This window comes from Falco cherrug, chromosome 10 (genome assembly GCF_023634085.1).
Source record: "Falco cherrug isolate bFalChe1 chromosome 10, bFalChe1.pri, whole genome shotgun sequence".
Classification (NCBI taxonomy): domain Eukaryota; kingdom Metazoa; phylum Chordata; class Aves; order Falconiformes; family Falconidae; genus Falco; species Falco cherrug.
The window spans coordinates 5352671-5364725 of record NC_073706.1 but is presented as its reverse complement, the minus strand read 5'-3'; the positions used below and the strand labels follow the sequence as shown (position 1 = coordinate 5364725).

The window sequence follows — 12055 nt, the reverse complement described above, 5'->3', positions numbered from 1 at the left end:
AGTCTGGCCCTCGTTCAAATACCAGAGTAAGCCTTGAGCAGTAATACATTGCCATCAATGAAAAGTTCAACTAAAGTACATTGCCCTGGCCCTAAAACACAGTTCATTTATTCCACGTTACATACAAAGGAAAAACTACCCCACTGGCATTCAAACTGGAAAAGTGTACAGAAGAGAAGTGACAAATAAAAAAACCCTGTTCTGAATAACCCTGCAAGTTCATATTCTCATGTGTCAGAAGCAGTGTTAGGCAATAGATCAGAGTGACTGACAAATGCCAGCAAAAATTAAAAAGCAATCTGGACTTGGGTATTGCTTCATGCCTATGATTTATTTTCTTGACTTTTTATTATGAAGCCACATCTCTGGTCAATGTCAAAAAAAAATTCCTAAAAATTCTTAAAATTATTCCATTTAGACACTGCCACCCATCATCTAGCTGCACCAAACTGACAAGACATTTGGATGGAATCAAGACAACTTCTAATCCCGTGCAGTATACACTGAGCAGTGGAGTGAGCCCGACACTTCAGAAATTACAAAGCATTTGTTAAAACTCATTCCAGAGCAGCCAGAAAAACCATGTTCATGCAGTGGGTTTCAAACAGGACAAGCAGTATGCAGTCTTACTCACGCTGAACATAAGACCTCATATTTCATTCGGTCCTACAATTTATTCCATAACACAGCAAAATGCTCTACTACTGAGGTCCCAGATGCTTGCTGCAAAAATTAGTAAGACTGTGCAAATCAATGATTGGGATTTCAAAATGAGCAGTAAGTAGTAAAAGTCACCAGGGTTTTATTTTTAGAAAATAGTTGAAAAAATAGCATTATGGGAGAAAAGGGGACATCTTGAATAATCATAACCATGCCTTCATTAAGAATATAAGAGTGTTTCTCCCGCAAATAAAGTTGTACTATCTGCTAAATACTGTGTGTCTGTAACAGACTCTCTCAGCTGTATACTGCAGCTGATGAGCCACAACAAGCACTTAAGATAGTACGTACTCACCATGGAGCATGTCTTTAATGGACACAGCTATGACGTAGCCAAAGGCGAGTTACATAGACCGATCAAAATATTTCAGTGAAGCTACAAGTACACTCCAAGCTTTCCTGAGGCAGAAATCAATCTCTCTTCAGTCATGGAAAGATACAGCCAGCTGCAGAATCACTCTGCTGCAGCACTGGATTTCATGAATGTCCATCTGTCTTTTAACACATGATCATCTATGTTGGGCAGAATTATGAAGGAGCAAATCTGCATCTTTTGGTGGGCACCATGAAGCTCAGCTCTCTGCAATACTGCCAGAGAAGGAAGCCATTGTCTTTACAACACTCCCTAAAAAGCCCCTTCTCTGACGAAGGTATAAGATAAAAATACATACACGCACACCCACACAGCTCACAACTGCACAAAGCATATGGAAGCTTGTGAACATGAACAAATACATTCATGTCAAAAATATCAATAAGGAATCCAAAAAACATCTAGCAATCAGAAGCTTTGTGGGAAGCAACTTTTGGCTCCAAGACTGACAGAAGCCTTCTAATAAAACAATTTCCCAATGGCCTGATGCTGCCCCTCTTTACCCTGAAGTCATTTCAATTTCAGAAGTTACAGTTTTCAGACTTAAAAAGGGATCTAAGTACTTTAGGTGGAAACACAGGTTGTTTTTCTTGATGAATTATTGTCTGCTGAGGCTGAATAACAAGCATCTACGCTAACCTTCCTGCTATGCCTCCCATAATTGAGCCTGCACTGCCCCCATCCCATGAAGACATGCATTTCAGACATTTTCCAGCCCCCTCCTCCAAAGCTTTCCAAGACGGGGGTAAAGCATGCTCAATACCGTCTGTCCTTGTGACTCCACGTTGGAACCAGCTGTTCTGAAACACACAGCAGCTGTCAGTACAAGTTAATTGTCTAAAATGAACTACGACTGCGACCATCGTCAAGTGAAGCTACAGAGATTTAAGTACAGCTATGAACAAAGGAAACTTCCCAAGGGTGAAGCAACAGGATCACAGACGTAGTGTTCATGAAAGCTGTTGGGCCATGTCTTCTTTTTCTTGCAGAGTATGTTACTCTAGTGGATAAACAGGCCTTGAGATGACAGAAAACATCGCTAGAACATTGTGATAACACCCCCGCAAATTTATGAGGCAACTCTTATTTGAACCAATGTCCCTCTCCTACTCCTCTTTCTCATTACAGGATTCTACACCTCTATCATTAGCTATCAAACAAGCAGCCAATTGCCAAGGTCTCCCACTTCCCCAAAAGCATCAAGCCTTCCATTGCTCTGGAGGATCTCCCAGAACACTGTTTGTTGCAAGGACTGGCACAAAGCTGTATATTTCATATCACCACACTCCTGCTGACACAAACTGAGGTCTTTTTTACAATTAACAAAATCTTATTTTGAGGTCAAAGAAGTCCAAGAATCATTGATGTTAAAAGCAGGTGTTGCAAAAGAACAAGTTTCAGGAAGACTGACGGCAGCTCCGTACTCTCCACTTTAATCCTCAAGCCTGGAGCTCTCACTTGATCATCCTCTGAGTAGCTATGGAAGTCAAATTTAGAAACCAAATTTCAACCTGAAAATATGGATGCATGCTCATGTTTCAAAAGCCAACAGCCACTTTCTACTGCTTTCTATACCTTGCAGCTCACAAGAAGACAAAATTAACTTCACCCTTTCTTTTCACGTCACCTTCCAAAGGTCCTTAACTCTCACTGTGACACCAGAAGATATCAACGGCAGTTCACTCTCTATGATCACTAGTTTCAAAAGCAAGCATTCAAGATGAAAATATTTCTAACTATAAATCTGATTAAATCCACTGGAACTATTTAGTATTTATGTCAGCCAGGACATTTTGAACAAATGCTGTGCTAAAAATATTGTAGTCACATACACACCAGGAAACCACTACTACAACTTGTTCAGCTGAACTACTAAATAGCAGGAGCCTGCCCTAGAAAAGGCACTCTCTGCTCTGCCCAAAACAGCACTTCAACCCTGCATTAATTCCAGCGTTCAGCAAGTGACAGAGAAAGCCACCACCAGCAGACGTGACAGTTAATAGCAGAGTAAGGACAGCAGGAGCTGGGGATACTGTTTAAAAGGAATAATCCTACTGTAGCTGAGAACTGGGTTTTAAACTGATTTTCTTGCTGTTCTTTCAGAAGAGCAGGTCACCAGCAAACTCGCTGCTGAAAGAACAGCAAGTCCATACCCTTCTCCTGTTCTCTGAACAGGAGGAAGCATTCTGAAATCTAATGATGATACATATTTAAACGCTGACAGTGCTAAACAGCTCAGAACGGAAAGGCATGCAGGGAGAAGGTACGGCTGGACATATTTGTCATATGCTGCAATCTCAGTTAAACGAAACAGCCCCAGAAAAGCAAGGTGATAAACACCAATTTCTACAAGGAACATCCTCTCTCAGATTTGGAAACCTAAGACACGGTCCTTCTAAAGCTGCAGGCAGGAGCGGAATACATAATGCTAAATAGCGTTTTGCTCCCACATTTCAGAGTGTGAGGTTTTCTATAAAACTTAGGGCAGTTTCTATAAAACTAGCAGCCACAAAGGCAATTCAATTTAATAAGCCAATAAATATTTCTGAATGACTGCATGTCTTACAAGGATATGAGAAATTATATTAGCACAACCAGCTCAAGCAGACTTGAAACTATTCCATCTTGAAAAGCCACAGAAAAAGAAAATCTGCACTGATTTCTTATGTTAAATTGTCCTCCTCTTAGTGTATCATTAAAGCCCATCCCTGCAGTCCAATAACAAAAACGCAGATACACTGTCAGAGCTCCGCTGATTTTAGCGGAACTACAACAATTTACAACGCCAAGAATCTGACCTGGAGCCTCTTTCTAATAGGGCAGTGGCTTGTGCTATTTCAGCAGGTATTACTTTAACAAGAATCCAGTGAAATCATTAACAGAGGAATTTGAGTCAATGAGATGTTAAGTACTTGCTATAATTACATATTATTGCAGTTTCTGCTGACAGCGCAACTCAGGAGGTTGGAATTCAATGAACTATCTAACAAATATCTGGAGTCACAGTTGTAAATGAAATTAAATCTGAATTTGTGTTCAATCATGCTTATGAGCCGTGTATCTAATTTATGTGAAGCCATGTAAAACCCCACACTTTTACAGTGGTCCCCTGGTTAAAAATTTTTCATGTTTTACAAAGTAAACAAAGCAGCCCTGACAGCATGTTAATAACAGATAGTGCTTAACACTGTAGTAAAAGGAAAAACATCTTAAGAAAATCTGCCAGAGGTAGGAAGCACACAGGCCATTAACCCCCAAAACACATCTTCCAGCACATTTAGGTAATTCTGCTGAGTTTCAACAAAAACAAAAGTTGGCGGCAGCTAACAGAAATGCATTCAACTCCCCACTCCCACAAGACACCCATTAAGTTTTAACCTGAATGCTGAATGTGTCAGACCAATTAACACAACAGACCTCAAGGTCTTTAGTAAAGCCCTTTTGAGGCTACTGCTGGGAAAATTAACACAGACAACTTATGTAGCACATGATATTTAAAAGCAGCTTACCAACAGTACGTTTATTTACATTTCCGAGAAGCATCATAAATGATCAATTTACTTCACAGTACCCTCACCTGTAACAATCTGAAGATTCCTATAGTCAAGCAACACTCAAATTCTACAAGCCCTGCAATAGATTGCTGTGAACATATTGAAAAATCAATTGAAAATAAAATTAAGAAATTTTGCAGAGATTGGCGCCTGACATTGAATACTTTTAAAATAGAAAAGTTAAGTGGTTTCAGACTTAAAGCTACCCCAAGTATTGTTTCTGAGGCTGTGGGCAGCACTTCTTACAATGTGGGCTCATCACCCAGCACCGCAGTCTGGAAGTGAAGGCAGGGAGTGACTCAAGGCTTGTGTTGGAAGGAACAAATTACATTCTTCAGGATTCACATCTCCAAGTATCACAAAAAAAGGGAAAGGAAATTTTCAGTGGAGATACCAATCTGCATCTAAATACCATCAAGTACCTTTTGTATTTCAGATCCCTTGCCAAACATTTGACATTTAAACGCACTGATGACCACATGCTCCCAGAGAACTTAAAAGACAGTGTCCCCTGACCTGCACAAAACACAGATAGAGCACCAGAGTTTACCTCCAAGCTTCCTAAGAAGTTGTAGTACAGTGGCTCTAACAGCAGCGCTGAGGCACACAGAGCCCTATGTCAGAAGTGGCCATACTCTCCTTCAAAAAACTCTCACTCATCCATAAGGCGCCAGCAAAGCAGCTGCAAGGAAGAGCAAATCTGCCCTCCAACAGACTGTTTCACAACCATTGAAGAATCTTAAGGATCTTCATTATATTGCTTTTCAGTTTGTCAGCATTTACTCCACCCCCACCTGTTACATGCACAGCTCTGTCACACGTGAAACATGAATTTAACACAAAACACAAAGTGTGCTGAAATTCCTTAACTTGTAAGGCATTTTTTCAGTGCACTTGTTATTTAAATTAGATTTCCCTCTCACTCATTGCCCTTCATATCTTCACTCTGATACATACAGAGGTGCCATATGAGCGCTCAAGCCAACACAAAAAACCTGCCAGTTTCTGATAAGATGTTGCAGCAGCAAGGGCTGCTTCCCCCCACCGCCAAAAAAATAATTCACTGTTAAAGCAAGCTCCTCCAAGTGTGTGACTTCCAGAAGCCACCTCTATGACCCTGGACAATCAAATTCACACTTAAACTCCTGTTAATATAACTGTAATGGTTACTACAGTGATTCTGGCCTCAAACTGCATCATAGCATTATTGGCCAAGTCAACCAGAGGAAAAAAACCGCACTTCTTAGGGTGATGTTTTTACTGTCTACACAGAACAGTTCTGATCACAGGCCTGATCTGTGACGAACAGCCAAGACACTAAGAGCAGTTAGTGAAATTTAGTAGCTTTGGAACATAATTTGATTATTTTGCAAACAAAAGTAATTTTTATCTACCGCACTCTACAAACGCAACGGGAGAACTGAAAGTCAGGACAAATTGCTTTTAGTCTCAACATTGTCCTCAGTAGTCATGAGGTTATTACATTCAACCTTAACAACAAAGCTCTTCAAGGCAAAACTCAACAGAATCCAAACAGATTTTGCATTTGATCTGCAATTTTACCAAGTGAGAGAAAAAAATAAAATATCAGAATTATTCCCTCCCTGAGTACATAGTTGCAATTCAACATTAACATCTGCGAAGGGGTCATTTTCAATGACCAAGCAGTACTTGGAAATGACAGTTTTAGACCACCATTTCCCTTCCACAATGCTGAAGACTGCGAGGACATTACATACAAAAAAGGCTCACTGTCTTAGCACAATAATGTTCTCAGGATGCCTTGCAAGCAGGCACTGTTAGGAGTGAACATGGAAAATTCTTCGCAGTACATACTGATACTAAAAATACAGTTAAGGTGAAAAAAATACCCACTATGGCCAAATTAAACAGGAGGGAGAATCTGGATATTGAGACAGAATGCAATTACCCAAGCTGGAATTTGCCCAGGACACACTTGCTTAGAGTGATCTGGCTATTTAATGACAAGAAATAGCCAGGAACACTTATTTACTGCTGGCATCCTCTCTCATACCTACCACTACTCAGCCATCAATGAAACGGGTGTGTAATCAAATCCAAGGTCTCAGCTACAACCAGGGTACTCCTTGGTGACCTGCAACCAGCTAGCAGATCCACCCCCCCTCATCCCACTTCAGCCGCAACAGCTTGTGTGGTCACAACCTGAGGTAGTATGTCCATTGACCCAGATATGAACACTAGTAACAAAAGGAAGCTTCGAAGTGCTTAGCTGCTCTATTACTGATACGCTATCCAGAAGTCACCCCAAACATTCTTTTTTAACAAAAATACTTACTGTTGGTACATTCAACATTTAGAATGAATCAGTACCAGCCCCAAGAAAAAACTGCCTTCCCCCAAATGTAAAGGCAGCCTGAAGGGAGACATGGCTCTACTGTTAAGTGCTGCCTAACAATAACCAAAGTACAAACCAATTCTAAACATCGGGGGGGGGGGGGGGGGGGGGGGGAAGTACTTAATATTCCTACCACCCACTCCTAATCTTTGCCACCAAATAGGATCAAAACAAGAATATAAGAGCTGGGGCCTCACCACTATGCCCAAATGAGAACTGCTGTTCTCAGATCCGCACGTGACAGTTCTCGACACAGAAACGCAAAGAACTCCTGTGTCGAGGAAACAAGACTCAGAGCAAGCAGAGGTGACAGGTTTTCAGGAAGATCAGTCGTGGTCACAAGGTCAGAGAGGACAGTGTCTATTCAGCATTACTGCCTTAACAAGACTAACAGGGTTACAGGCACCTTTCAGCGGTAAAAAGGATTTTGGATTTTAGGGGCCCTCTGATCAGTCACAACATGTTACACAACTGCCATAAAATAATTACAATAGGAGAAGGGTGCCTACACTAGTGTGAATTTGTTGGGTATGCCTGATTTACTAGGAATTATTTTTTTTCCACCAAGGTGTCTTTCTTTGAATTTCTGTACTGAATTCCTCCAACACATGGTAGAAATAAAAACTGGAGGAGTTTTAACTGCTATATGCCCAAAATTCTTAAAAGAATAAAACAGCACATGGTCACAGTAGAAGAGAAAAAGCGCTCTAAGAGGTCCACTGGAAGCTGGAGTGGAAAGGTCAAATATGCATCACCTCCCCTATGTAAATCAGTATATAACTAAAGCTTACCAGGGAGTACTTTTCTCTAAATAAAGATAAATGATCTTGAAAATATTTCCCAGCATAACAAGTCTACAAGTATTCAAAAACATACTTATATTTAAGTTCCTTCAAGAGTTACTCCTGCACCTCTTGGGAAATCCTCTGTGCCCTTTTTTCCATTAAGAATTATATATAGAGCCCTACTATAGATTCAGAATGGAAATAAAAGTTAAAAAAATGCATATTCGTTACTGCCTGCTCTCACTGCACACAATCACATTCCAATGAACCGACAGAAAGGTGCACACAAATGTAGATTTGTAAATATTTACATGCAGTAGCCTACAAAGCAACCAGGCACATGGACATCATCCAGAAAAGCATGCTAAAAACCAGTACAAGTCAAGCAGATCTCTTCAACCATCTTTTTTTGTCCTCTACCACACCTCACCAGTCAAGAGGACAGCTCAGAGCTCCTTGCACATCCCAAACAGTGACAATAACACATACGCACAAAGGGTAGGTTGTACATCCTCAACTACCCTCCACCCTGTTTAAACCCTTCAATTTGACACCTACCAACTTGGGGAGGGGGGATGGTAGAAACTGCAATTAGCCTGCTTCCTAGAAAATATGCATAAACTATCAGGAAAAGTTAGCAGCCATTAGGCTGATTAGAAAAGATAATATTGTATGTGTGTGTATATACATGAATATAAATATATATTGACATCTAAGTGTATATATTAATATATAAATATATACATACATAGATATAAAATTACAGGCTTTCTATAGTGTTTCTGAACGAAATGAACAGTTACCTTGCAAACTTTCTAAAGTGATGCTGTCTACCTTTCTGGAATTGTCTACACTGGTTTTCAGCTGTTTGTTAGGGTTTTTTTTTTTGTTGGGTTTTTTTTTTTATAGTGTGGGCTTTTATTTTAATTAAAAAATCTCCACCCAACAAGGTAAAGTTACATCAATTAAATAGCAAGGCAAGAAGTAAGACCGATCTTAAAATGGATGCAGCAGATTCTTTTAAAGAGCAACATGTTGCAATCACCTTTCATTTTAGGGGAAGGGAGGGATTCCCTGAAAGGAACAGAGACAGGGAGCAGTGGGGGGAGGGAAGCTGCGATAAAAAACGTCTTGGGGATTTATTTTAGTTAAAAACTTCGCTTTCCCCTCCGTTAAGAAGGGGTTGGGGGCCGGGGATCGCCGCCCGGTGCCTCTGTAGAAGGCTCCTTGCCGGCAGCTCGGGGAGGAGGAGAAGGCGAGAAAGCCACACAGAAGAGAGGAGAAAAAGAAAATGGCGCAGAGACTAAGTCCCGACCGTCGACAAGGCGACTTTCCAGGGAGGAATCGGGGCCCAAAGGGGATCCCGGGAGAGCCGATGGGCTCGGATCGGGGGCCTCCGGAGCCCCCACTAGAGGCGGCGGGGGTCGGGGTGGGGCGAGGCCGCCGGGAAAGGGCCGCTTTTGGCAGCTCGATGGGAACAATGGGGCCGGTGAGCGAGGAGCCGGGACTTAGTCTCTGGGACGCCATGTCTGTGCGCGGCCGGCGCGGCGAGGCGAGGGGCGCGCCGGGGCCACACTCACCGTTCGCTCGGAAATCCGCCTCGATCTGCGGGGAGAGGAGACAGGGAGACACCGTGAACAACGCCGTCCCGCCAGGGGATCGATTTTATTTTTTTTTTGAGGGGGGGGCCGTTGAATTTCTCCCCCCCCCCCCTTCTCCTTCCTTCCTTCTCATTTTTAGGGAAATTAAATATCAAATGAGAAACGACCAGCGCGACGCAGAAAGGGCCCCGCGGCGCGGGGTGCGGGAAGGCAGGGTGAACCGGCACCCGCGTAGCTCCTAGGGTGACCCCCCCACCCCCCGAGGGGAGCGAGCCAGGGGAAGGTGGCCAGCCGCCCCGGTCACACACGAGCCCCCTCTCCCCCACAGCGTCCCCCCATCTGGGCAGAAACGGGTCCCGGGGCGGGGGCGGACTCGGTGGATGGGGACGCCACAGCGCGACGAGGGGGGGACAGGCCAGGTTGACAGGGCCCTCCCCAGACGCGCGGGCTACCCCGAGCGGGGGCGGGCAGGGGGCAGCAGCGGGGCACGTCTCCCCTCCCTGAGGGGCGGGGGGGCGTCAGCCAGGCCCCCAGGGCCGACCCTGACGGGAAGCAAGGACCCTGCGGCCTCGGCAGCGAGGGGCCGGGGTCCCCCGGGAGCGGGCGGTGAAGGGGCGCTCACCTGAGAATCGTTGTGCAGCTGGTCCCCGCTCATACCGGAGGGTGCGGGAAGCGCTAACGGAGCGGAGCAGGAGGAGAGGCGAGGAGCAGACAGGCGAGGACAGCCGAGCCGCGCCGCCGGGGACGCGCGGAGCTGGACGCGGCGGAGAGCGCAGCCCGGGCTCCACAGCGGTTGTGTAACAGACTAAGTCCCCGTTTCGGCGCACTGCGCAGGCGCGCGGCCTTTTACCGGCGGGGCGGGGCCGCGGCGGTGCAGGGCAACACGATAGGGCGGGGCCTGGCAAACGGCAGTTGGACATTTGCATTCGAGCCACGCCCTTCCCCGCGCGCCAGCCGGCTAGATTTGCATACGGACCACGCCCCTCCCGCGCGCGCGAGCCGGCGGGATTTGCATACGGGCCACGCCCCTCCCGCATGCTCACTCCGAACGCAACCAACCCGCGCACTCCCTCCCGTCCGCCCTGCGCCGGCTCGCTTTTACATATCCGGTCCCGCCTTTTCCTCCCACTTGTCCAATCGCGCAGCAAAACCCGGCCCTCATTTACATACTCGACCGCGCCCCGCCACTCCTCTCCCCGCCGCTGAAGGAGCCCGGCGCATTGTGTAAGAACCCGTGCCCCACTGTGCGCGCAGTGCGCATGCGTCCCATCCCACGCCGTAGGCCGCCGGCTGTATTTGCATACTAAGTCCCGCCCCTCACCCCGCCGGCCCCGCCCCCGCCGTGCCAGGGGACATGGCGGCGCCCGGGCGGGCGGCCTTGTGGGCCTGCGTCCCCGTGAAAACGGCACGGTGACATCGGGAGCACCGCGCACGGCTCCGCTGTCCCTGCTAATCTGAGCGGGCTGCTGGGTTTCGTTCGAGGCCCTCCGGGCACGCCCTGGGCCTGGCCGCGGCCTGCCAGGTCTGACCCCTACTCTCGGGCAAGGTTCAGCCGTGCCCCCGGGGCAGGGCGTCTCCTCATGGCAGCCGTGCGGCCTCGTCGCCCGGGCCCTGCTTGTGGCCGCGCTTACGGCGTCCTGGTCGGTGCCAGGCAGGGCTGCAGTGCGTGGAAACACAGGCGGTGTTTTCCAGGCTGGGCAACTCTGCCTGGGTTGACTCTTCCTTCCCGATGGGCTGCTGGTGGGCCTGGGGCCTGGCAGGCCTTGCCCTCAAACCAGCTCTCTGCAGGAGGAGATCCGCGAGTCTGGCTGAGTCACGCTCCTACAGAACCTGTGTAAGCAGAAGTGGCCTGATGTGCAGTTTGATTTTGAGCGTTTCAAAATGATGCAGCTGCCAGTTCCCCACGGCAGGAAAGAAGCTGAGCGTAGTGTGTGCATCTCCTACAGCGAGCCCGAGCACTTGACCCACCTCTCATTATTAGTCTGTCAACATGACTGTATTGAGCTGAAATGCAGAGGTCGCGGTAAACACACATTACCTTGTGGCAGGCGCTGCACAACTGCCCTGCATCCAGATATAAGTGTTGCAAAGGGGGGACTTGAATCAGGCAAGTTTGGGCTGGCTTGACTTGTTAAGGTCAAGGACAGCAACGGTGCATTGCAAGTATGAGCTTTCTGCTTTGAAAAGGGATCAGCCAGCAAGATTTTTCCTTCTAGCATAAACAGGCCCTTGAATTTTTTTCTCTCACGAAGAAACTGAGGGTAAAATGGAAACAAAAGCTTTCCTTTCTTTTAGCTAATGTGAGAATGAATCATTTACCTCCCTAGAAAAATGCTCCTCTGCCCTAACCCAAATCTAAAGACATTTATTTCTGTTCTGCAGCAGCTTTACTAAAGGGGTTTTCTTTTCGGTGTACTAAATGGCAGGTTTAGTATGCATGGCTGGTACATGTCTCACAGGACTGCCTCCAGTCTTCTTGGAGCTTCCATCCTGTGCTGCAACACAGACTGTACCGTTCCTCAGCTTCTTTACACAACCAGAGCTTTGATTTGACACTAAAATAACCTGGCGCTGCCAGGCTATCTGAAGAGATACATCAAAATCTAAGCAGCGACAGCAGCCACCTATTTGCACTGCATATTTAT

The 12055-nt window shown here is 46.1% G+C and overlaps 1 protein-coding gene across 1 annotated transcript in view; it reads right to left on the bottom strand.

Annotated features, from left to right (window-relative positions):
• TOP1 (DNA topoisomerase I) overlaps nucleotides 1–10399 on the bottom strand; it is a 69158-nt gene extending 58759 nt beyond the window's left edge. The window contains exons 1-2 of the mRNA XM_055722123.1: nucleotides 10033–10399; nucleotides 9390–9414 (exon numbers count right to left, since the gene is read on the bottom strand). Of these exons, the coding sequence (XP_055578098.1) occupies nucleotides 9390–9414; nucleotides 10033–10065 (58 nt within the window). The 5' untranslated portion in view covers nucleotides 10066–10399. The remainder of the gene's footprint in view (nucleotides 1–9389; nucleotides 9415–10032) is intronic.
• Between the last annotated feature and the right edge of the window lie 1656 nt (nucleotides 10400–12055).